Source organism: Physella acuta, unplaced genomic scaffold, assembly GCF_028476545.2.
Source record: "Physella acuta isolate Inbredline_101_S28 unplaced genomic scaffold, ASM2847654v3 ptg000178l, whole genome shotgun sequence".
Taxonomy (NCBI): domain Eukaryota; kingdom Metazoa; phylum Mollusca; class Gastropoda; family Physidae; genus Physella; species Physella acuta.
Genome location: NW_026731697.1, coordinates 1422257 through 1448392, shown reverse-complemented (window position 1 = coordinate 1448392; position 26136 = coordinate 1422257). Strand labels below are relative to the sequence as shown.

At 37.9% G+C, this 26136-nt stretch overlaps 2 protein-coding genes across 3 annotated transcripts; one reads left to right on the top strand and one right to left on the bottom strand.

Moving 5' to 3' along the window:
* Positions 1 to 1112: 1112 nt before the first annotated feature.
* Positions 1113 to 4700, bottom strand: LOC131936405 (uncharacterized). Of its 2 annotated transcripts, none has more exons than XM_059293376.1 (3): positions 4630 to 4700; positions 2946 to 3169; positions 1113 to 2281 (listed from the first exon to the last, which is right to left on the bottom strand). In XM_059293376.1, the coding sequence occupies exons 2-3, from the start codon at positions 3089 to 3091 to the stop codon at positions 1162 to 1164; spliced, it is 1266 nt and encodes a 421-aa protein (XP_059149359.1). In that variant the 5' UTR covers positions 3092 to 3169; positions 4630 to 4700; the 3' UTR covers positions 1113 to 1161. The 2 variants fall into 2 exon arrangements, with proteins under 2 accessions (XP_059149359.1, XP_059149360.1); XM_059293377.1 differs by having other exon boundaries at positions 2946 to 3249; positions 4630 to 4691.
* A 4735-nt stretch (positions 4701 to 9435) lies between these two features.
* LOC131936399 (uncharacterized) lies at positions 9436 to 25407 on the top strand. The gene is made up of 2 exons (XM_059293364.1): positions 9436 to 10008; positions 23341 to 25407. The coding sequence occupies exons 1-2, from the start codon at positions 9668 to 9670 to the stop codon at positions 25214 to 25216; spliced, it is 2217 nt and encodes a 738-aa protein (XP_059149347.1). The 5' UTR covers positions 9436 to 9667; the 3' UTR covers positions 25217 to 25407.
* The last annotated feature ends 729 nt before the right edge of the window (positions 25408 to 26136 follow it).

Genomic DNA, 26136 nt, shown 5'->3' with positions numbered 1-26136 from the left:
TACACATCTTGATTATTTTAAACTGTTCTAAGGCACAAAGAAGATCACAGATCAGGATTGTGATTATAACAGCTATCACATTCTAATCAATGTAGATCTATATTAGATGTGATCAAAATAAGTAGCACAAAGTGACAATGGAGTTATAAGTTAGTTTAGAGTTAAACATTTCATACTGAGGTGGTAGAAGATGATGTTACCACTAGAATGTAGGGAGATGAACATTGAGGTCATAGCTAGAAACTGCTATCTAAATTACAATCAGTATGTTTATAGCTATATGCTGCTATCTAAACAGCCAACTGAATATCATGTTCATAGCTAAATAATGCTCTCTGGACAGCCAAATGAATATCTTGCATATAGCTATATAATGCTATTAAGAAAGCCAACTCAATATCATGCTCCTAGCTATATAATGCTATTTAGACAGCCAAATGAATATCATGCTCATAGCTATATGATACTACCTAAACAACAGCCAACTGAATATCATGTTCATAGCTATATGATGCTATTTAGACAACTAACTGAATATCATGCTCATAGCTATATGATACTACCTAAACAACAGCCAACTGAATATCATGTTCATAGCTATATGATGCTATTTAGACAACTAACTGAATATCATGCTCATAGCTAGATGCTAAGTAACCAATGGAACTTTATGTTCATATTTAGATCCCATCTGAACACAAAATTATAAGTTCACATTTGGAGACTTCATCTGTACAGTAGCCATTACACATGTAAGCTGCTCCAAAACTCCAACACTCCCATTACACATGTAAGCTGTTCCTACCACCAACACACCCATTACACATGTAAGCTGCTCCAACACACCCATTACACATGTAAGCTGCTCCAACACACCCATTACACATGTAAGCTGCTCCAACACACCCATTACACATGTAAGCTGCTCCAACACACCCATTACACATGTAAGCTGCTCCAAACTCCAACACTCCCATTACACATGTAAGCTGTTCCTACCACCATCACACCCATTACATATGTAAGCTGCTCCAAATGCCAACACAGCCATTACACATGTAAGCTGCCCCTACCACCAGCACAGCCATTACACATGTAAGCTGCCCCTACCACCAGCACAGCCATTACACATGTAAGCTGTTCCTACTACCAGCACACCCATTACACATGTAAGTTGTTCCTACCGCCAGCACAGCCATTACACATGTAAGCAGCTCCAAACTCCAGCGCAGCCATGGTGATTGTGTGTCTGTCTGTGAGCACCATGGATCCACCCTTGCGCTGGAAGACTGTGATGTCTGCCGTGGCTGTGTAGCTCTCCACGCAGCCTTGCTGGAAGCCGGCAGCTCCAGGAGCCGCCAGACAAGAGCTGAAGCTGTCTGGGCTAGCGGTCAGCACGAAGGTCACAGCACAGTCAAGGCCGTCAACTTTTAAGGTAGCTGTGCCGGCACAGCCGTTGTGCTCCAGACTGTGCACACTGTTGAGGGGGTGGAAGCTACAGGTGATTTCCTTACCTGGGTTCCTGTACCCTGACAGCTGAGCTTTCACGTCTATTTTAAACTCTGTGATGATGCCGGCAGAGAATGCAAACGACATGTTTTTCTCTGGGTCCGCTCCCTCAGCCCAAACCCAGGCTTTAGGGAAACTCTTGCCCCAGTTTTTCTCCATGTGAGCGATGACCGGTGACCCAGGGGTTGACCTGCCGATAACTTCCTCCCCCGTGGCCAGGTTCATGTACTTGTAGTACCTGACTTGAGAGCTGAGGCTGTAGACAAACCAGTGGACAGGTAGATGAAACTTCTCCAGAAAGCTCTCTGGACCTGCTCCGTTAGGGCCCCAGGGAACAGGCCTGAAAGTATAACCAGTCAGGAGATGATCTCCTAGCTGGACCTGGAACTGGGTGTGGTTGGGTGTGACAGTGAAGGAAACATTGGCGCCAATGCTGGCCTCAAACTGAGGAGGGCTGATGTCGTCTGGGTCTTCAGAGACTGGTTTGCCATTTTTGGTCACCTTGTAGAGGTCAGGACTGAAGTAGCCCCCTGGGGTGTCCAGCTTGGACTGGGGGTGGAGACTCAACAACAGACTGGCGTAAACTAAAGGCAGGCCAGTCTTCTCTGTCTGACCACCATCAGGTGTGAGTTGACCTGAGGAGTGCAGACAGCCAGACCCTGAGTTCTGACAAGCGCTGCTGTTCTTGAGTTCACCAGCATGTGCTGGCTCAACTCTCCCAAAGAGAAATCCAAGAGAAATATTTTGGGACTGGTCTATGATGCGTAAGTACCTAAAAAGTTTAAAAATAGAAATGCATATTCTATTGAAAAAAGTAAGAAAAATATATATTATTGTAAGGCTTAAAAGTAAGATAGTATATTTCAATTGGAAGATTTATAAATAAGATATTTGTCCTTTTTTTTTTATAAATTAAGACCTCAACATACAAAATACAATAGCTAAATGTATTTTGATTGAAACTAATCTTAAAATAATGAGATTACTTAAAATCACTATGTTAAACAACAGAGATAGTTTTAGGTTGGTCATACGAATGCCAGGTCTAAAATATATTTTGTTCCTCCAATATAAAATAACAATAATTAACATTTACTGTTGTTAGAATAATCATGAAGAAAGTCAAGACTACTCCAAAACTTCTAAATTACATAGATTATAAATAAATATATTAAACTAAAAATGTAAAGTAAATTTAAACAAGTAAAGTATTAAAACTTGGGTAAGCATTTAAGTTAAATTACTGTGGTACTTTCTGCAACCACATATATTTATGCTCAACACTGATTATCACATATTTGTAACAATTGCACTAAAAAATGTGAAATACACACCATCCCTACAACAACAAAAAAATTGGAATACACACCATCCCTATTACAAAAAAAATGTGAAATACACACCGTCCCTATTTTTTTAAAAAGTGAACTACATACCATCCCTCAAAGAATGGACCATGTTTTGGGTATACATGTGGGTCCATCTGATTAGCATGTCCATATTTCAATAGCACTTGAAGAACAAATAATATGGCAGTCACATGTTTTCCCAAGCTCTTGTGCTGTTTCAGATGAATGCCCATTGTGGTGCTTGATTCCCTCAAAGGTTGCAACAGCAGTTTTCTGGAGAGTATCACAGCTGTTTTCTTTAATTACTGTACCTTGAAGAACACAAGTAATGTATTTAGTTTACGGTACCTTAATATACCATAGCAGTTGAGCAACTATCAAGTGAAATATTCTGTAACAAAAATAAGAACTGTTAAATTTAAAATGAGGAAGTTAAATTAGTTGGTATTTAATTATGAAAAGGGATCCTACTATTTAAAAACTTAGAGTTCAAAGTTCACAACCAATATGTAAATTGTAATCATTAGCAGTACACACACATTTCTTGAGCATGAACTGCAGATAATGATAATAAAATTTTACTAATACCCTTAGCGTTAGGCACAAATTTCGGAATGCATCCACATTAAAAAAAACTAAAATGTGTCAAAAAGCAAACACAGAATTATTGGATGCTGGTGTGTAGCATGGTTGAATAGTAATATGGTTGAATAGTAATATGTATACGCTTTTCGGACCTAGCAGACTATCTGATAAGTCTACAGTGGCTATACGGCCAAGAGTCTTTTACACTATGAAAAAAATAATAAGGTCAGACTTTGGTACCGTAGTAACCTACGGGCTAACCATCATGCTCTCAATGTTGCCACATATGCATTTCTTAATATTTAATATAAAATATTTTGTAAGTTAAAATGTGTTTTTAGATACTGGATATTTATAATATATAGGCATATTTTTTTAATATTTATTTTTTTATTGGGCATAGGGCCTATCGTGTTGATTGTGCGATTTTCATTCATTATGTCTACTACTTGCGTTTATAGTTTATATTCACATGGTATCTATCACAATCTAGAATCTAGGCCTAATTAAATAGTTTTATTTTATTTTTAAAATATTTTTAAACAACTGGCACTAGAGTGGCAATCCACAAGAAAAAGAGTGGCAACAATAATATCTTTTAATAAAGCCACACCGGGGGGACAATCTGTCCGGTATTCAAAGGGTCGATTCTAGATTAGGTTCTAAATATTAAATATCATCCCGAACGTTTTAGTGCCAAGGCAAATCAAATTCACATAGAAGGTCTAGTAGATAGTAGATCTAGTCAGTGAGTCACAACTCAATAGACGAGTCACGAAATAATAGTTACATAATAATATACATTATACAACGTTACTGGTGATATACAACATCACGACACATAGTCAATTGGTGCTTTCTACTGTCACTCGTCTGTCACTTACTAACTAAAGTTATTATTACTATTAGACTATTATGTTTATTTAATATTTATTTATAGGCTACTCTACTGATTCGTATTGAACTCTACTCATTACTGCGCCATTAGTCTCACTGGACTCTCACTCTCAGTCTCACTCAGGCCACTCTCAGGATTTTAGTCCGATAAGTCAAACCCATTTCGTTTAGTTTAGATAGAAGTTAGGCAGTTACTAAAAGCATTAGTTTTTACCATGGCAGTTAATATTAAATGTTGAAATAACTGTCTAATAATTTGTATAGTTTAATGTATCAAATATACACTTACTTTCTATGTTCATTCATTCAATCATTGTTTATTTATATTCTGCAACTTTCGTTTTCACATAAATGTCCTTGGCCTCAAAAAATAACATTGTAGAATAGTTTCGAATTTATATTTTAAAATATTTATTTAATATGTATTTTACAAATATGTGCCTGATTATTATTTTCAAACTATGGTTTTAGTTGGGTTTTTTTTTCAAATTCTTTACAGATTTATATCTATTATTATTCAAGTTTCGACTTTAGATCTAGCTCTTTAAGCATAATATATCAACGTCAAAACGAATAATTTCAAAGTCAAGTCAAATTAAAACATGTGACTACTTATTTAAAATTATAATACTTAAATTTAAATGTATATTATAATCAGCACATTTAAATTTAAAACTTAGGAGGAGAGCAAGGGTGTTAAAGGACAAATATTGGCATATAATATTACATTGTGACTCCATGTGTCTTTGGAACAGAAAGGAAAAGATTATGGAGAACAGAGTTTCTTCCCAGCCCCCGAACGAAATGAAATTTATATAATTTATATAGAAAATATATACTTTTAATACTGTCCGCCCCCCCGAAGAAAGTCTACCGCCCCCCCCCCCCCGAAAATTTCAAGTCTCTTCCCCCCCCCCCCCCCCCCCCCCCCCACGGAGAAAAAAAGTCTGGAAGAAACACTGATGGAGAATGTTGCTTCTCGGGATAAATATTGGTACAAACATGTACATTCCCATGTAATTTCTTTGCAAGTGTAGACCAGTGTTTCTTTCAGGCATCTGTTTGGGGATGCACCGTTACTGTGTATATTTAAACGTGTACTAAAAAAACAAGAAGAAAAAAACGACACAGTTAAAATATTAATTAAATCAATATAAATCAATTATATTAGAAGGAATTAATTGGCATGTTGTATTTATGACATATTGTATCTATGACATATTGTATCTGTCACATGATGTATCTGTGACATATTGTATCTGTGACATATTGTATCTGTGACTTGTTGTGTCTATGACTATGACTTCTGCTTCAGAAATGGAATTTTTTTTTTTAAAGTCACAGCTAAATATAGGATAAATTATTTGTGATGTACTTTTAACTAGATTACTGAAAGCAGTTTATTGTTCTGGATACTGTTTAGTGGATATGTAACGAAAACAATAGAACCCTTGAAAAAAAACATCCGTTCATTGGTAGCTTGTAGCGTCCCTTGAGTGACCCCACAAGTAGTGTTCCTTGATTTTTTCCCCACATTTACTTGAGTTACTCCACAAGTAATTCATTGAGCTACCCCATGGTTGTATGTACTTAACCCCACAGAAATAGGCCTATCCGTGTATTTCCCCAAACTTTTCACACACAGTTAGAAATGTTTAATATTTGTAAATTAAAAAAAAATTTAAACCTAAGCTACAGTCATATTTTCAACATTTCGTTGATTTTAGTATTCATTTAAACTTACGTTTATAATATATATGCAAATGATTTTGATACGTCTTTTTGTACATAATAGTCCTCTAAAGGGCGATAAATCTAAAAATTGACACGATCGCCAAATGCGTATCGGTGCTGTTTGTTATGTTGTAATGTCTCCGCTTTAAATTATGATTTTCTTGAAAAACTAATTTTAGAATTGTCAATATTTTAAAGTGATTTCCCCTAATGTTGTTTTAGTACAACTTCCCTTTCTTCTCCCAAACTGGGAATTTTAAAACTTTCGGGCGTTATTCACAAAAAACCACTTGGATCTTTTATATACGACGTCTGCTTGTGACATATTTACGCGCCAAAACTCACAAGAAGATAGACACACACACACACAAACTTACAAGAAGATAGACACAGAAACACACACACTCACAAGAAGATAGACACACAAACACACAAACTCAAAAGAAGATAGACACACAAACACACAAACTCACAAGAAAATAGACACACAAACACACAAACTCACAAGAAAATAGACACACAAATTGACAAGAATATAGACACACAACCACAAAAAAGTCACCGTAAAGCACACGTCAATAGACTTATCTTTTATAATTCAATAGAATTATCTTTACACACAACACGTAAAAATATTTAGACATACACAGACTTACCATGACATACTGACAACACGTACACAAACACACATAGACGCAAACACACAAAGACATAGACACTGATATACATACAAACACACAGGAACAAAACATATAGACACACCCACATACACTTTCTGTTTACTGATACTGTCCCACAAATCGGTGCCCATATTAAATCCCCCCGCCCCCTCCCCCAGTCTTTTACTGGAATCCATAGGGCAAAAGAAAAAGATGCCAACCAAGGAAGACCTGGAGACGTGACCTGGAAGAAGACACATAGAAGATGGGATACACCTGGGGACAGTCGGAGAGACTAGCCCAGGACAGAGATGCCTGATGCCAAGAAGATTGGATACACCTGGGGACAATCGGAGAGACTAGCCCAGGACAGAGATGTCTGACACCTAGAAGATGGGATACACCTAGGGACAGTAGGAGAGATTAGCCAAGGACAGAGATGTCTAGTAATTTCTTACTAGAAATACCAGGAGGGACGACATGCTTAAATATCCCTACCCCGGCGCTCCGGGGTTAAGGGGGTGGGGAGGGGGACAATCCGTGCCTCACACTACCCTAGCCTCTTTTATAGATCTGGCATTAAGACATAGTGTTCTTTACACGTCTCAGTGAAAATTAATGGAAGTCTTGTGACGTCATCAGGTATATATGGAGCCCCGGATCGGAGAAAATCCTTTAAAAACATGGAGATGGAAAAAAAAATCTCCGTTGTTTTAAAGGTTGCATCTCGGCCAGTGGCGTAGGCAGGGGGGGGGGGGTTAGGGGGGGTCATAACCCCTCCCCCATAGACCCCTCGGTATAGATATATAAAGTATGAGGGGTGTAAATAGAAATTTGGAGGGGGGGTGCAAATCGAAAGTTTGAGGGGGGGGGGGGTGCAAATCGAAAGTTTGAGGGGGGGGGGGGTGCAAATCGAAAGTTTGAGGGGGGTGCAAATCGAAAGTTTGTCCCCGGGTAAAAATTGGACCCCCCCCCCCCCTTGAGACGATCCTGGCTACGCCACTGATCTCGGCATTTCATATTAAAAATCTATATAAATAGTTTTGTAAAGTAATGCACTAGTGCAGCATAGTCTTTAGTGTATCGGGAATATCCGTCAATTTTTGTTTTCTGGTAAAAAAAAAACGGGGAAAAAACTACCCACGAGGACATTTCTAAAATTCCCAGCTTGCTGCCTAGGAGAGGAAATTATCGTTCCGAAGACACGGTATATTTCCGGAGACTGTTACCATGAACTTTGATTATTCTTAACTTTATATAAAGGTGATAGGAATATTAGCAAAAGTCAGCTCTAAGTATTTATACCTTTATCTACAGTCAGTTGAGAAAACGCCCCTAAAACGATATGCCTGCCTAATCAACCGACCTATATTTAGCGTGGCTGCGACGACACCAAACCAATCAGCGGCTTCAACATAATGCAGGGCATTTTTCAAAGCCAATGATTGGTTTTCGATAGGAAGTGAAAAGTCTAAATTTAGTTTAAGGACTTGTATAAGAAGAGCCCAAAACTTTATTGTCACTCAGAGCAGCCAGCGACCTCCTAGTAGGTCGTTTCAAGGGAGAGAATCTTCTTCGTGTGGAGTTATCTGGCTTGGAGTGATATTTTACGTTACTGTGTGTAACATATTAGCTGTGATAAAGGAATAAAGTAATTTATAATCTGTTTTAAAATATTAAAGCATTTTTAAGTGTAAATTAAACTCAATAAATAAATTTGAATAGCATAAAGTCTGCGTGGAAATATTCTGCAACTTCTGAGGAAAAACAGAACGGGGGTATCGTTGAGAAATGTGCACTCATTAAAAACTGGTGAAACTAGACAGGTGCCAGCAATCAAAAGGAAGGGAGGATAGTAAAGAATTAATAATGAAACAACTCGTTAGCCCAGTCTGTGTAGCGTCCTGGCAGTAACAGGGTCCTAACTCACTGGAACCAACGGTCGGTATCTGGCGTTGAGACGTCTGCTCCGTGATAGTCCCGCAGCGGCGGTTCTGGAGCAAGGGAGACCATCGTCACAAGCGGCACTGGAACAAGGGAGATTACCGTCACAACAGGGGGAGTTAAGAGTCACAAGCCTCGGTGCCAGAACTCGGGCAGTGGGGGACTTCTTCAGTTCGCTACCACGATGCTGGATCGAGGTTGGATTTCGTTCCGTTCTCTGAAATAAAAACTAGGTCAATCAATTAGTACCAGTAATTAGTAATAGTCGTAGGAGAGTTAAGAGAACCAGCGGTCAGATCAGGTTTCCTGTCGTCACATAGCACATTGGGAGTGCAAGAAACGACCACAGGCCTGTCATATAGCACGGTGTTGGGCCAGGGAGCGCAAGAAACGACCAACATACAATTCTTATCTTGGCTGAAACATTCCCTCACGGATACTACTAAAAATTCTTCTGTGTTCATCATCATTTTTTTTTTTTTTTGGAGATTGGACTTACATTTTACCTAATTGTTCTGGCCAATCCTGGAATTATTTGTATAAAGTTTGTCAGTGAGGTATTTCTAGATTTAGTTGGGTGATTTTCTGTTCAATAGTTCAAGGATTCGTTACAACTTGTTTTTCAAATTTTTCTTCACCTTAGAAGAGATTATAAGTAATATTACGTGGTACTATAAGTAATATTACTTGGTACTTTTATTCTCTGGCGACTGTTCTTAATATTTCAAAGGATTTTATTCTAAGGAATCAGAAAATAGAACGGGTTAATTAAAGTAGGTCTTGTGCAGTTTTCTTGGATAATACAATAATTCAATGGACTATCTGCGTAATTGTATCAAATAATTTGAAAACAAATGGATAATTTTCACATGTTCTAATTGTGTTTAACAGGTTGAAAACAAATGGATAATTTTCACATGTTCTGTAATAAACTACATCTGAAGCAAAGCTCATTCATATTGCGGTTTGGGTCTGGCTAAAGTTAGCGCCATGCAGTCGGGAAACATTTCTGGCGCCCTTCACTTTTCCAACGGTTTTATTCCGTGTCACCACGACCCCAGGCTAGGTCAGGACCCCAGGCTGAGCCAGGATCCCAGATTAAGTCAGTACCCAGCTGATTGGCGCCCTGTGGCGCCCCCGCGTCCTTTCCCAGACAATGATGGCCGGGGTGCCTTAATCAGGCTTGAGTATCACGGGCGCCGTGAAAGTGCCAGGGCGCGGATCAGGCGCCCCATGAACGCCTTTATGGTGTGGGCCAAGGATGAGAGGAAGAAGTTGGCTGGGGAGAATCCAGACATTCACAACGCCGAGCTCAGCAAACTTCTGGGTAAGTTCTCAATGTTTTTCTTTAGCAAACTCCTGGGTAAGTTCTCGTTTACTTTCTTTAGCTAACTCCTGGGTAAGTTCTCGTTTACTTTCTTTTGCTAACTCCTGGGTAAGTTCTCGTTTACTTTCTTTTGCTAACTCCTGGGTAAGTTCTCCTTTACTTTCTTTTGCTAACTCCTGGGTAAGTTCTCGTTTACTTTCTTTAGCAAACTCCTGGGTAAGTTCTCGTTTACTTTCTTTAGCTAACTCCTGGGTAAGTTCTCGTTTACTTTCTTTAGCTAACTCCTGGGTAAGTTCTCGTTTACTTTCTTTAGCTAACTACTGGGTAAGTTCTCGTTTACTTTCTTTAGCTAACTCCTGGGTAAGTTCTCCTTTACTTTCTTTTGCTAACTCCTGGGTAAGTTCTCGTTTACTTTCTTTAGCTAACTCCTGGGTAAGTTCTCGTTTACTTTCTTTAGCTAACTCCTGGGTAAGTTCTCGTTTACTTTCTTTAGCTAACTCCTGGGTAAGTTCTCGTTTACTTTCTTTAGCTAACTCCTGGGTAAGTTCTCAATGTCTTTCTTTAGCTAACTCCTTGATTCGTTCTCAATATCTTTCTATATTAAGTTAATTCCTTGTTAAGTTCTGTCTGTCTTGATTAACCAAACTAGTTAGTTTAGATCTCGTTTATTTTATTAAGTCAATTAGTAATTTCTCGTTTTGTTTCTTGATTTAGCAAACTAATTTTTTAGTATATTGTTCTCGTTGCTTTTTCCCCTTTGATTGTGTAACCTCTTTGGTAAATTTTTGTTGCTTTCCTTAATTAAGTAAACTATGGTGATTCTTAATTGTTGATTACGATCATGGGGACACTTAGTTATGCAGATATTTAGGTGATTGTCTAATATTTTGATATTCTAAACATGTCCAATACGAAACGTCTTTTCCAGTGTTTCTTCCAGACTTTTTTCTCCGGGGGGGCACTTGAAATTTTCGGGGGGGCGGTAGACTTTCTTCGGGGGGGCGGACACTGTTAAAAGTATATATTTTCTATATAAATTATATAAATTTCGTTTCGTTCGGGGGGGCGGTAAAAATTTTTCGGGGGGGCTTCGCCCCCCCGAAGAGATGCCTGGAAGAAACTCTGGTCTTTTCCATCGATTTTAGGTAGGACGGGTCATTGTTTTTCCATATTCTTGTATAAGCTGAGAACAACTGAACACAGTGGTTTATTGGTCATTAATGTTAACATACTGTGTTGCTCGAGTTGATTGTGTTGGTTGAGTTGATTGTGTTGCTCGAGTTGATTGTGTTGGTTGTGTTGATTGTGTTTGTCGAATGCTGCTATATTTTGTAGGTCTAACTAACTCCTAAATGTCAACACATTTCGGTTGTGTTTTTTTGCATACGTTGTAGATCTAGCCTAATCCTTAAAGAAAATAATAAGATAAATCCTCCCTAAATCCCGGCATTTTTCTATGGTCACATCTTTACAAGAAAGGATCGAATCATTTTTAGAAGCATATTGCGTTAGTGATGAAGCCTTTCCAAACCTGAAATATTAGTGCAAAACTTATACCGCAGGGTGACGTAGTTGGGGCAAGATTCTTGAGGAATTAAACCGGGAACAATAGACCGAAAAACTTGATTGTATCTTGGCTTGGTGAGTCTCAGGCACCTCGTACCTGGCTCACGGGATATGGCAGGTTGTAACAGGTTTAATGGTTGTATCCCGTTTTATAAGGTTTAGTGGTTATACCCTGCCGTACCTGGTTCATTGTATATGGCAGGTTGTAACAGGTTTAATGGTTGTATCCCGTTTTATAAGGTTTAGTGGTTATAGCCTGCCGTACCTGGTTCATTGTATATGGCAGGTTGTAACAGGTTTAATGGTTGTATCCCGTTTTATAAGGTTTAGTGGTTATATCCTGCCGTACCTGGTTCATTGTATATGGCAGGTTGTAATAGGTTTAATGGTTGTATCCCGTTTTATAAGGTTTAGTGGTTATAGCCTGCCGTACCTGGTTCATTGTATATGGCAGGTTGTAATAGGTTTAATGGTTGTATCCCGTTTTATAAGGTTTAGTGGTTATAGCCTGCCGTACCTGGTTCATTGTATATGGCAGGTTGTAATAGGTTTAATGGTTGTATCCCGTTTTATAAGGTTTAGTGGTTATAGCCTGCCGTACCTGGTTCATTGTATATGGCAGGTTGTAACAGGTTTAATGGTTGTATCCCGTTTTATAAGGTTTAGTGTTTATAGCCTGCCGTACCTGGTTCATGGTCTGGGGCAGGTTGAGTCAGGTTTTGTGGTTTTATCTCGTTATATCAGGTTCAGTGGTTATATCCCGCTATATCAGGTTTAAGGTTTTAAAAAAAGCACTCTTCAAAAGATTTTTCATTAGCACTTCTTGAAGCCTCCATATTAAGCTCTGTCGAGTTGTGTTATTAAGCTCCGAGTACGTAGCCCAACGTTAACATTAAGCACCGGTCTGAAACCCGAAGCTAACATTAAATCTCAAACACATAGTTTAATGCCTTGTATTATGCTCCGTATTTGGGCATTGGAGTGTTTTTTCTTTAATTATTTAATATCTCTCCTTGAACGAATGTTCTAGATCCGTGGTTATACTGGGACAAAAGACGAAATAAAGCTAGTAGGGGGCGGGGGTTGGTTGTTTATTTAAAATATTTTCGTTGGTGAAATGGGTATTGGATTCAAACCCTTCAGCATTTTAAAGATTTTTTTTTAAATTCTGCTTCTAAAGCAATAATTATATTTTGAGAAGGGGAGGGAGTTGTCAGCTGTTTTTAATTTATTTCCTTTTTTGCACGCTTCAAATCTTCTATAGCCTGTGTCATTAAAATGTAGATTAAAACTTTGTGTCCGTATTCTCTCCCCCACCTATATCACATGTTAGTTTCACAGGTACGATTTTATCACCTGTGAGCTTCTACACGTCAAATTGAATCACCTGTTAGTTAAAAGCAGGTAAAATTGAATCCCCTGCCAGTTAATGCAGGTGATAAAAGAGCATACCTAAACCATACAACAGAACAATATGAAACTCCCCACACAACACTGTTGAGGTTTATATATTTTCACTAAGTCTAGCATAGATGATAGTCATTTAGACAGATCAACTCTACTCCATCTGCCCTGTGTGTCTTGGGCACGAACGGGAAAAAATTAAGGATCATATATATTTCTAGGAAAAATCCGGACCCGTTAAATATTAATCACAATTCATTGTGGTAAAATAAATTTGCGGTTATTAGAGTTGATATTAATTAACAACATATACAGTTAACTCCGTTTATTATTGAAATAAGATATACATCTCCACCCTAATTTAGCTTACCGTTGTACTGTGTGGGTAATAGAAAATAAACAATAACTTAAAAAGATTATACTTATGATACTTTAAAAAAAACTTTGTAGGATTGCCCTTTTGTAATGTATGACTGCTAACGTCGAATAGCAAAATTATATTTTCATACCCTGTCAATTTCTAAAGTTCGATCGCTAGTTTAACCATAATAAAATTATTTTATCTAATAGTTTCTTCAGATAAAAGTTAGTTTTAGTTTTACGCAGTGTTTCTTTCAACTTTTTTTCCGTGGGGAGGGGGTGGGGGACTCTTGAAACTTTCAATTGGTGAGGGGGGGGGACACTGGTAAAAAAAAAATTTCTATATAAATTCTATTTCGTTCGGGGGTGGGATGGGGCGATAGACGTATTTCAGGGGGCATTCGCCTTTCCCCCCGCCCCCCCCCCCCCCCCCCCCGAAGAGATGCCTGAAAGTCTTGTCGGGCTGCGACCAATATTGTGCTGATTATAAAAACTAATAAGAATTTTAAAGGAAACTGTCTCTTTTTTTCCAAAAAATAATAAATAAGAACGCTTGCTAAAATTAAACCGGAAGTTCAATACAGAATCAGTTATGTAGTGACACGTTCTGGTAGTCAAATAAAATGAAAAAAAAATTGTTATTTCGCAAGAAGTCACTCAATTGGGTGAATTCTTCTTTTGATATCGACGCATTATCTTCGCGCGATCGACGTTGTGAAAAAAACTTTTAACCTCCTGATCGAATGTCTCCATGTACCCGATCAATGGACAGAACAATTAGTTCAACTGTGATTTCACGCATCAACAACTTTAAGACGTGACGTTACTTGTTGAGCAAGGGGTGTCGGGTTTCTTCACAGCGGTGTATCACTGGCGTCAACCGGGCGTTGTATTGTAGACACTGAACAACTGTCTGGATATACATAAAGGCCTATAGTTTCATTATAGATATATAAATTTTTACGATTTTGTAATAACAATAATAATTATTATTATTGTAATTACATTTATAATAAATAAAATAATTTAGATAATTATATACTTTATTTTATAACCGTAACCTTTTTTGCATTGGACTATATTAGTATACATATATTTATACATATAGGCCTATATATATATATATATATATATATATATATATATATATATATATATATATATATATATATATATATATCAACAACATTGTGAGCTGTACCATTTTAAATAAGTATTTTGTTGATAGCTTTCAACATTTTATAGTCAGCCTAAGCCGGATGTACACAGTGGGGCATTAAGTCTATTATATCTACCACACAATGTGTAAGCTATTACTGTGTCGTCTATTCTACCAGCTTTATTCTCTTGTCGGATCTCACATCAAACTTTGATTGATATTTCCTTTCATGTTTTCTTTGAATCTGTACACAAAGAGGTTGATTAAGTAGTTGAACAAAGTGACGCCCCAGTTCTGGTTCTCGCTAGTTCTGCGTGGCTGACTTGATTGCGTACAGATTCAACATGGCTGACTTGATTGTGTACAAATTTAACATGGCTGACTTGATTGTGTACAAATTCAACATGGCTGACTTGATTGTGTACAAATTCAACATGGCTGACTTGATTGTGTACAAATTCAACATGACTGACTTGATTGTGTACAAATTCAACATGGCTGACTTGATTGTGTACAAATTCAACATGGCTGACTTGATTGTGTACAGATTCAACATGGCTGACTTGATTGTGTACAAATTCAACATGGCTGACTTGATTGTGTACAAATTCAACATGGCTGACTTGATTGTGTACACATTCAACACGAGTCAGATAGGTTTTCAACTCTAGGCCCATTTTTTGCGTTGTGTGAAGAGTCGAAAATTGATCTCTAAAGATTCTAAAATTTGTAAGACTGATTTAATCATTTGTTCTGTAAAGGGACGGGTTTAGCTGCTCTGTAAAGGGACGGGTTCAGCTGCTCTGTAAAGGGACGGGTTCAGCTGCTCTGTAAAGGGACGGGTTCAGCTGCTCTGTAAAGGGACGGGTTCAGCTGCTTTGTAAAGGGACGGGTTCAGCTGCTTTGTAAAGGGACGGGTTCAGCTGCTTTGTAAAGGGACGGGTTCAGCTGCTTTGTAAAGGGACGGGTTCAGCTGCTTTGTAAAGGGACGGGTTCAGCTGCTTTGTAAAGGGACGGGTTCAGCTGCTTTGACCCCACTCTCTCTATGTGGGTTGAATGCTAAGTCGCACCCACCCCCACCCCCTGTCTCAACCCTACGACGAGGTCAGCTTGCCCCTGTCTATGTATAATGTTAGAATACTAATAATAGTATTATAGTATAGTTCATTTTTCTTAACTAACAGTTTCCTCGCAATTATGTAAAAGAAAATGCTTCGATCTATGCTTCGATTCTTTATTACAGGTATATCAGAAATAAAAGTTACATTCTCAACAGGGGCGGAACTACCACGCCACCACACCCCGCCCCCGGCACTGTGGGGTGTAGTGGCGGGGGACAAGCCAAAATCCGAACAACAACAAAATATTTTTAATTCCAAAATAATATTTTTTGTGTACAAAGTGGTTTAGTAAAAAAAAAACCTAATAGTATTGAATAGATCTAATACTTCGGTGATTGTTCTGCAACTAAACAATGAAATGTGTTAAAAAATAATAAGATAAATACAAAACAACGTTGAGATAAAACAAACACAAGAAACCATTACATATTTCAAGCTTCCTTATCTCAGACACTCATGATCGGCATGCCAAATTTTTTGTTTCACTTTTGACAAACTTCGACGGTCATGAAATGAAATCATCTACCAACGTTTTTAAAACGTAACAATTTCAGGCTCTGAGTTTTTGTGATTTGTTATCTCTTAATGAACTTACTTTGCAAAGAAAAAGTTAAATTAAAATACTAAATTACTACTTGTTAAATTACTAAATTATATATATATATATATATATATATATATATATATATATATATATATATATATATATATATATATATATATATATATATATATATAAATGGGGGGGGGGGGGAGAAATACAGTTTGCGGAGGGTGGGTGTCTTCTAGTTCTACTACTGGTTCTCTTCCCTGGCTAATCCCAGTTTGTGCATGCTCTCTAGAATTTCTGTGTTTCTCCATAATACCCCCACTCTTCTATTTCCTTCAAGTGTGAATGTGCATTTAACACGTTGAGTAGTAATTGTTCAACGAAATCGTTTTGGAATACTAGATATAAATTAATTAAAGTGATAACTACAATTGTGTATCACTTGATAATTTTCATTGAAACTCATTTTTTCTACTCGCAAAAAAATATTTTGATTTATTTTTCCGTGAAGAGTTTCCTTATGCGGCAACAAGAAGTTTCTGTTTATTTATAGTCTGTTTTTCGATTAATCTTAGCTAAAAAACCCATTGAGTGAAAATGGGTGGGTGTCAGATATCGGCAAATGTAGTACTTTATTAAAAATTTATTCGTGGGATATCCAGCATTGGTTTACGGTTTGTCTTTTGCCGTTAGTCTCTTGTGAAATAGGATAGAAACATATCAATCAGTTTAATGTGGGTTGTGACGATTGAAGTCTCAACAATGTGTGACCCATTATCTTTCTAAACATCAGACCGATCTTAAACACCTTCTGCATTTGATTGGTTCATAAAATGCGTGCTGACATTGGTTTATTTAATTAACTGTTTGCAAATCAACATTTCTTCCCTCCCTTGACCACATAATTAAGTCCCCTGAGACCAACAGACGCAGTTCACAACACACATAGTTTAGGAGTTAACCTCATGGGATATCTGAACCACAGCCTCTCCTAGTGGCCAGATAAACTGGCTGTTTATTGGAAGAAATGTTGCCAGATTTGCAATAAACTTTATAATTTATTTGTTGTCTGGATTCCTGAAGTTTATCAATATTATAGTTTAAGAAAACAAGGAAACTATTGGAAATATTCAAATCCGACCTTTTTTTTCCTATGATTTATTAACATTTGACTAATCACTGTGATCTAGCAGTCATAAGTTTAACAACACCTTTTCATATCTATTTAAGATCTAGCAGTCATAAGTTTAACTACACCTTACCATTCACGGCATCTTTAAGATCTAGCAGTTTAAAAAATATTTGTCTCGAGATTTTTCTGCCACTCGCGCATTTGATTTTATTAATGTGGTAAACTAAGTTGAAATTAACAAAACGTATTTACTGTACTAGCTACAGAGTTTTAAAGACTGTGGCAATCAGGATATGGTGCACATGCTTTATTTATAATTTTTAAATCGATTTCCTGAAAAACAGAAAGCCATGTCCAAGCCCCGTGATGTAGGCTTATAAAACGTGTATGTTAGATTCAAAGAAGAAATGGGATTACTTCTACACTAGAACGTTCGGTGTGTTCGTTCAGCTAGGATTAAACATACTCTGTTGTTTTCACTTTATGTTTGACAGCGCACTGTTCATTTTTATTTTGCAACATTTGACAGTTGCTGTTAACATTTGATTAACAACATTTGACACTTCCTATTAACTCAAGTTTTACACCACTAAAATGCCACTTTCTGTTAACTTCTGAAACAAATCTAATTCAAATATTTTTATGTAAAAAGATTTAATCAGTATGATACTAAAAATACATAAGTATTTTCTTTACCAAGAACAATTTTTTAAAAAACCTTGAGTGGTTCTAATAAAAACAAGAAGGAAAAAAAACAAGTGTTGAAAGCAATTTGTAACGCAGAAATGAGATATCTGCGTTAAAACCCCATTCATAACGTCAGTGAATTTATAGTCATGCCCCGCGATCTTTATTCGTTGAAAGCGCAATAATAAAATGATATGTTGCCTCGGCACATAACGTTGTGAGAGAAATCAGGCAATGCTGACATTCTGGCTGAGAGGGTATAGATGTCTTACTTTCTTAGAGAGAAGGTAAAGATGTCTTACTTTCTTATAGAGAAAGTAAAGATGTCTTACTTTCTTAGAGAGAAGGTAAAGATGTCTTACTTTCTTAGAGAGAAGGTAAAGATGTCTTACTTTCTTAGAGAGAAGGTAAAGATGTCTTACTTTCTTACAGAGAAGGTAAAGATATCTTACATTCTTACAGAGAAGGCAAAGAATATTGACATTCTGGTGCTATTAAAGAAAGCAGCAATAGCTAAGAAGTGGTTTCTCTAGCGCACCTTTAGTCAAATTACGTTTCTCTACAAGCTATTATACTGTTGCGCACCTTTAGTCAAATTACGTTTCTCTACAAGCTATTATACTGTTGCGCACCTTTAGTCAAATTACATTTCTCTACAAGCTATTATACTGTTGCGCACCTTTAACCAAATTACATTTCTCTACAAGCACTCCTGCACTTTATGCCCGCTAACTTACTTCCCTATCTGTCCGATTATTGAAGAAAACGTTTTTTAACTCGTATTATGAACTAAGCTTTGCAGTGAGGGCGAGTTTCGGGCCAGACCTCTCGTAAATCTCACGAGATTTGGGCACGTCTATTAACCCCCTAGCGGGCGGCCTAACAAAAGGGTAACTCTTGCCTCCTCGGGGTGTCTGCTTGCGCATGCGCGATGCAACTAAATCCCATAACTCTTGCATAGCTCACGGCTGTAGGCGTGTCATCCAGTGTAGGGTGGGATGAGGGGAGGTGTACCATCACTCGTTGTATAAGGGGAGGTGTACCATCACTCTTTGTATAAGGGGAGGTGTACCATCATTGGTTGTATAAGGGAAGGTGTACCATCACTCGTTGTATAAGGGGAGGTGTACCATCACTCGTTGTATAAGGGAAGGTGTACCATCACTCGTTGTATAAGGGGAGGTGTACCATCACTCGTTGTATAAGGGGAGGTGTACCATCACTGGCTGTATAAGGGGAGGTGTGACATCACTGGTTTTATAAGGGGAGGTTTACCATCAGAATAAACATTTTTCCACTAGCATCCAATGTTTTTCAACCTGGGCCATACACCAGAGCAATGTGGCAGGCGATAGTTTAGTGTCACACGCCATCAGTGTGTGTCGCGCACCACATAGCCACAACACCACATAACCACAACACCACAGCACACCACATTACCAAACACCACACAGCCACAACACCAAGTTGCTACAAAGTATAGTATAAAATAATTTCCAAACTAGCGCACATAGTTTCATTTGATGTTTTTGAATCGTAAATTGCAGCTTTCTACTAAATAAAATAATGCACATTAAATTATTTTTACAAGATAAAAACACTACGGTTAGCTACTTATTATGATGCAACATTTAGCAAAAGATCGAATTTAATTTTTTAAAGTATTAATAATTGATATTTAATTAAAGAAATTATTAATAATAACAATAATTAATAACTTGCATTTTTAAAACACATGATCGCATACCGTTACCTTTATATTTGAAAGATTTTCGTTGGTGTCAAAACTTTGACAAACATCAAAACTTTTCCCCGCCAAATCCCCCCCCCCCCCCTTACCTAAATGGTTGTCTGTGTTTGTTTACAAGCTTGAGCCAGCTAGAAGAAAAAACTTAATCCAGTGAATCCCACTTGGTCATGGGTTTATCTGTTGTTCTCATGTTCCGTGAAATCATCCATACACATGACAACAAACAACGACACTCTCGCACAGAGTTTCTTCCAGGCATCTCTCCGGGAAGGGGGGGAAATGCCCCCCCCCCCCCCCCGAAATTTTTTTAACGCCCCCCCCCCCCCCCCGAACGAAATGAAATTTATATAATTTATATAGAAAATATAGACTTTTAACAGTGTCCGCCCCCCCCCCCCCCCGAAAATTTCAAGTGCCCCCCGGAGAAAAAAGTCTGGAAGAAACACTGCTCTCGCACCCTTCTGAGGTGACATACATTTTCCGCTTACAACTAGGCGTAACTTGATATTTGTATTTAACAAGATTGATATTTGTATTTAACAAGATTGATATTTGTATTTAACAAGATTGATATTTGTAATTAACAAGTTTGATATTTGTATTTAAAAAGATTGATATTTGTTTTAAAAAATATTGATGTTGGTATTTAAGAAGATTAATTTTTTTTTTTTTCACGAAGATGGACATTTTTTTTTCAAGAAAATTAATACTTTTTCCACGAAGATTGGTATTTGTGCATAAAGAAATCCGACCAAGAAGTATTATACACCATTAGACACCTTTCACCCCACATCCCTGGTATTTGGGGCTCCTTAAAACTTAAATTAGTGTGTATATTATTAGTCAAAGCATCAAACTATTTAATCATAGGGCCTAAATTTTAAACAACTTCAGTGTTTCGGAATACACCGCTCCCGACAATGTATGTTAACCTGTTAGTTATTATGCTGTAGTATGATACTAAAATATGAATAATATCACCTGTTTATAATCGTTTTAAATCCAGGTTAAAAAATTCGCTTTTTTTTACGGTTTGAATCCCCCCGCCCTTACCTTTCAATTTATGAAGTTAATACCCTTCCTGTTCATATTACGGCGCATTTAAGAAAAAGGTATTTTTTAAAGTCATTTCTTGACTCAGTAGATATTATAACATGAGCCTGTATCAAATATATAGTTTATTATTGAGTTATGTCTAAGGCAAGAAGTATTAAAGACTGATGTTGAATGTAATGAATGAATATAATAACATGGCTAACAATGGCATGAAGAGATTCGGGTTTTTTAGACACTTGAAATTTTCGGGGTGGGGCGCGCACTTAGGCCTAGAATTTCCGGTGGGGGGGGGGGGCACTAGTTAAAGTTTATATTTTCTATATAATATAAATTTTTTTTTCTATTTCGTCTGGGGGGAGGGAGGGGGTGGACGTGCTTCCGTAGGGAGTGGGGCAATGACCATCCCATCTCAAAGATATCTGAAAGAAACTCTGGAAGGGGTCCACTGGACTCACCAGGACTCGAACCTCAACCTCTAATGTTAGAGCTTAGCTCTCTCGACCACCATCCACCGAACTGGCTTAGATAAGAGATTTACATGTGATTAGAGCCAACCCAATTAATTATCTAAATCTAGGGTGCGCTGGGTTTTTCTCCAATCTATTGATATAACTGAGTACCATGGTACAGAAATCTTCACACATTTTCGTGACGTTTCTCCCCGCGATCTGATTGGCTGATATTTTTGTATGATACTCGAGTTGCCGCCTGTAACGTTACTAGCCCCCGCCCCTCCGTCCCCTCCTCCCGAAAAAATTGAGAAATATTTCATGTATTTTTTAAGCTCATATAATCAAGGGTCTGGGTTTTTCACCAATTTTAAGCTCGTATAATCAAGGGTCTGGGTTTTTCACCAATTTTAAGCTCGTATAATCAAGGGTCTGGGTTTTTCACCAATTTTAAGCTCGTATAATCAAGGGTCTGGGTTTTTCACCAATTTTAAGCTCGTATAATCAAGGGTCTGGGTTTTTCACCAATTTTAAGCTCGTATAATCAAGGGTCTGGGTTTTTCACCAATTTTAAGCTCGTATAATCAAGGGTCTGGGTTTTTCAGGATTTTTTTTTCCCCGCACAAAAATTTTCAGATCACAGATAGGCATGCCCATTTAATACCCCCCCCCCCCCCCCCCCCCCCCCCCCGCTCCCCTCCCCCATCCATCCATCCCACCCCAATATCTTTTGTGAAACTCAATGGCAAAGAAGCAAAGAATTCTAAAAATCCTAGTATCTATAGCGACAGTAGAAATGCATTTTTTTACATCAATACATCGGTGTACTTATTCGATTGTATTTCAATAGGGGATGGTTGCTGATTTAAATAAACAAAATAGTTGCTCCACTGAATTACTTTAATTTGAATATCCTCTTCAATTAATATAAACTAAAAAAAATTACTTAGAAAAAAATGATTTAGTAGGCCTACAAGTTAAAAAAAAAAACGATTGAATGGAACTGGTTTAGTTGGGAAAATGAAATGGATTAGGTGGGGAAATAGATTTTTTTTAAAAGTCCTGTTGTTGACTCGACCTGTGTTATTTTTTAAAAAACTTTCCGGTAGGTTTTATTGTGACATAACCTGAAATTTTCAAAGTTTGAAGGTGTGTTTACACTACACAAACATGACCGATTCGACGAAACTAAAACCATATTTGACTAAAAGGTCATAAAATATTTTTTAAAACATGTTTAGGTGCATTTGAAGCCAAAACGTAGGCTCTTTGGCTTAGAAATAAACATTGGTTTACTTTACTTTGAAATTAAAAAAAAAATAAACATAAGATTTTCCTATAATTTTCACATTAATCCTGGTTTAATAACCAATCACAATTAATACAATGCAAGCGGTCTCTATTGGTTCTTTGGGTAATTTATTTATTTTTAGGTTCAGTACATTTCCATATTTTATTATTTAAATTATTCAAATATTCAACTTTAGCATGAGCACTTTTTAATTATTTCATGTTTAATGTAAGCTAATAATGACAAAATGGCGGATGTTGCCCGTACTAGATTGGCTGTAAAGTACAATATTACTTCCGCACACACACCCTTACCTCGGTCTATATCATGTTACCTTCCCATAACCGTGTTACTAACAACTAGGAAGTACTAGGATTGTGCACTATTTGCAGTATGCGCAGTGATATTTGACGGTACACACATCTTTACTTTACTTGATGCTTTGGTTATGATTAACACATTTATTGTGGTCTTTAATGTCATGATGATTTGAGCTGACCATGTTTTGTTCACGGGGAAATACAAAATGTATGCCACACGTTTCTTAACCCTCTCCTCTCCGTCCTCCTACCATTCAAGTATTCTAAGGTTGTGACGCCATTAACTTATCATTCTGCTTGAACATAGGCTATTTAAAAACCTTGTCAACTTGTCTTCGTTTTTAAAGTGTCGTATTGCAGATAAATCTATTTGTGTACATTTTGTATTGTATTATTGTAGGGCTTATCTATTGTGTCTATTGTTCAGTTATTATAAATTCAACATAACGTAGATCTAAATACAATTATTTTTTCTCATTTTTTACAGGCAGAAAATGGCGGAGTTTGAAACCGGATCAGAAACAACCTTTTGTAGACGAGGCTGAGAGGATTCGAGTACAGCATACCCAAGATTACCCCGATTACAAGTATCGGCCCAGAAGGCGGAAGAACACCAAACGCATTGGAAGCAAGAAAAGTAGTTCCTCTGCCGACAACCAGCAAGACGATTCTCCGGGAGCGGAACATGCCTCTGTAGAGCTAACAACCTCTACGGCCAGATCGTCGGAACATTTTTCGCGACAAGTTTATGTTTCGAAAAATGCGCCCAACTTACTTTCTGCTACTTCTATAAAGTCGGACCATTCATCCGTTTATGAAACTAATTACCACGCATTTGGAAACATGCCGAATTACACTTCAAACAACACAGTGTATGCCGGGAACGGATTTAGTGTCCCTACGGATAACAGCAAGGTGACCTTCTCAAATATTCTACGCAAGATTTCAGCAGAGGTCATCGACCTTGATACCGGTTCATCTAGACACCCCAACTGTACAACAGACAAAACAAACTCTCTATCTGTGTTCACTCAGTCTTTAGCTTACGTCGAAAAAAGTGGTAACACTAAATATCAAAAACTGGCTCAAAACAACAATCTTCATACCAAAACGTGCCAAGATTACGATTCTCGCGATTCTCCTCAAAGACACATGGGAGTCTCGACGAATGCACATGAAAGCATAAAAATCGAACATAATACTCACGCCCCTGTGACCATAGAAACGGAGCAGGGAAATGATATAGGAAAAACAAACGAACCTTTTACTTGTGCCGACATTCTGGAGCTGGACCAGTACCTGGAGAAGACAATCAAGGGCATGCCGGTTCCTGCCAGCAGACACACGCAAGCGTTTCTACTATCCACCAGCCCCGGAAGTGCCGCAGAAACTCCAGACACCGCTAAAGTCTTGGAGTATAGCTTGGCTCTCGAAGCCACGTACGTCAACAGCAGGCGTCAGATGGATCTAGAACACGCCTTCAACAACGATGAGAAACTTTGTCAAATGGACGCAGAGGCCCAGTCAAGATATGGTCAGACTCACCTTCAAAGACCACCCATGTTATGCAATAGCTCGCTTGAGTATTGTAAATATTTTAACAACCAAGAAAACAGACATATGCATGTATGTGGTGACGTACCGGAAGTGACTAGCTTCAATGACATATCAGGGCCTACCAACGCTAGACGGAGGCCGCATTACATCCGACAAACCAACATATTTAGCGAGGACGTCACAATGGATGACTTTAAGCCTGACTTGCAGTGTGAGCAGTCAGTTGTCAACAGCAGACGAGAAGAGCGCGGATATTTCGTCGAGCAGGATCTGGTCCCGTCGCCAGACTTCCGCAGACCGGAAAAGTCGTCAGGAACTCACGGGTCTTATGGCGCCATGGCCGGAGACTGTCAAACAACATGTGGCGCCCCCAACTTGCAGCAGTTCTCAACCAACTCTGGCACCGTGCATTTTTCAACCAAACCAATCAACACGATGTACAATGTTGAAAAGGGGACATTCAACTCCAACCCTTCTTCCATTTCTGGAAAGGACAGATCGATACCACTTGACAGAATCGATTCCAACTCAGTCCAGTACCCACACGCCTGGGCCAATCATAGCTCTCGTGTCGTCCCGTACAGCACGACGGATAATGACGAGCACAGAATGGCCACGCCCATGTACGAGTCCGACTCACCGTCCGATGATGGGCGTCGATCACGTGACAGCAGCGGATGTGGCTCGTGTTATGACCTGACATCCCCTGGAATGCCAGACCTCGCCTACTACAACTCAACTTGCACCAACGACGGAAGTGACGACACGGCTATTCTAATTGCCGCACTGACTCAAAAAACTGCGATATAAAACCGTGAACTACCAACATGTATTTAGAATGACATTTTTAAAACTTTAACCCTTATATAGTAACATACCATTTGCACTTTTTAAAAAGCCTTTATTAAAGTGTGGAGTTAATTTTAAATCGTGTGATTAAACCCCCACAACTGTTTTACGATCTAAAAGATCACAAAAAACGGTTAGTAAAATATAAATAAAACATGTACAAAAAAAAAAATAATAATGAAAACTATGTTGAGTCTTGTCAATGTTAACAAGAAGTTTACGTTAAAGTCACCCTAAATCTCTAGAAAAGTGTCACCGTAAATCTCTCGTTGTAACCACACCTCATGTAACGGGTAGATACTAGAAACAACTGTGGGGTAAATTTTAACCTGACCCACCTAAAGTGGGGTAAATTTTTACCTGACCCGCCTTAAGTGGGGTAAAGTTTTACCTGACCCATCTTAAGTGGGGTAAATTTTTACCTGATCCATCTTAAGTGGGGTAAATTTTCACCTGACCCATCTTAAGTGGGGTAAATTTTTACCTGACCCATCTTAAGTGGGGTAAATTTTTACCTGACCCATCTTGGGTAAATTTTAACCTGACCCACCTAAAGTGGGGTAAATTTTTACCTGACCCACCTTAAGTGGGATAAATTTTTAGTCATAAAAACTGAACAGCCATAGATTTGTCTTGATGTATGTTAAGATTTAGCTGCACCTAACAATTTCTGTAAATGAATAGAAGCTGTTGTCGTGTACTTGTGTAGTAATATATACATTTTCTTGAGTAGTTATTTTTTATTCTTTTAAAAAAAATTATTACCTAAAGAATATCATTTTAATTAATGAAACAACAGCAGCTTTGTTTTTCAAAATCAGGCTTTTATTAACCAAATACCGAAGAAATAAACTTTCAAGTTGTACTAGTTAAACAAACTG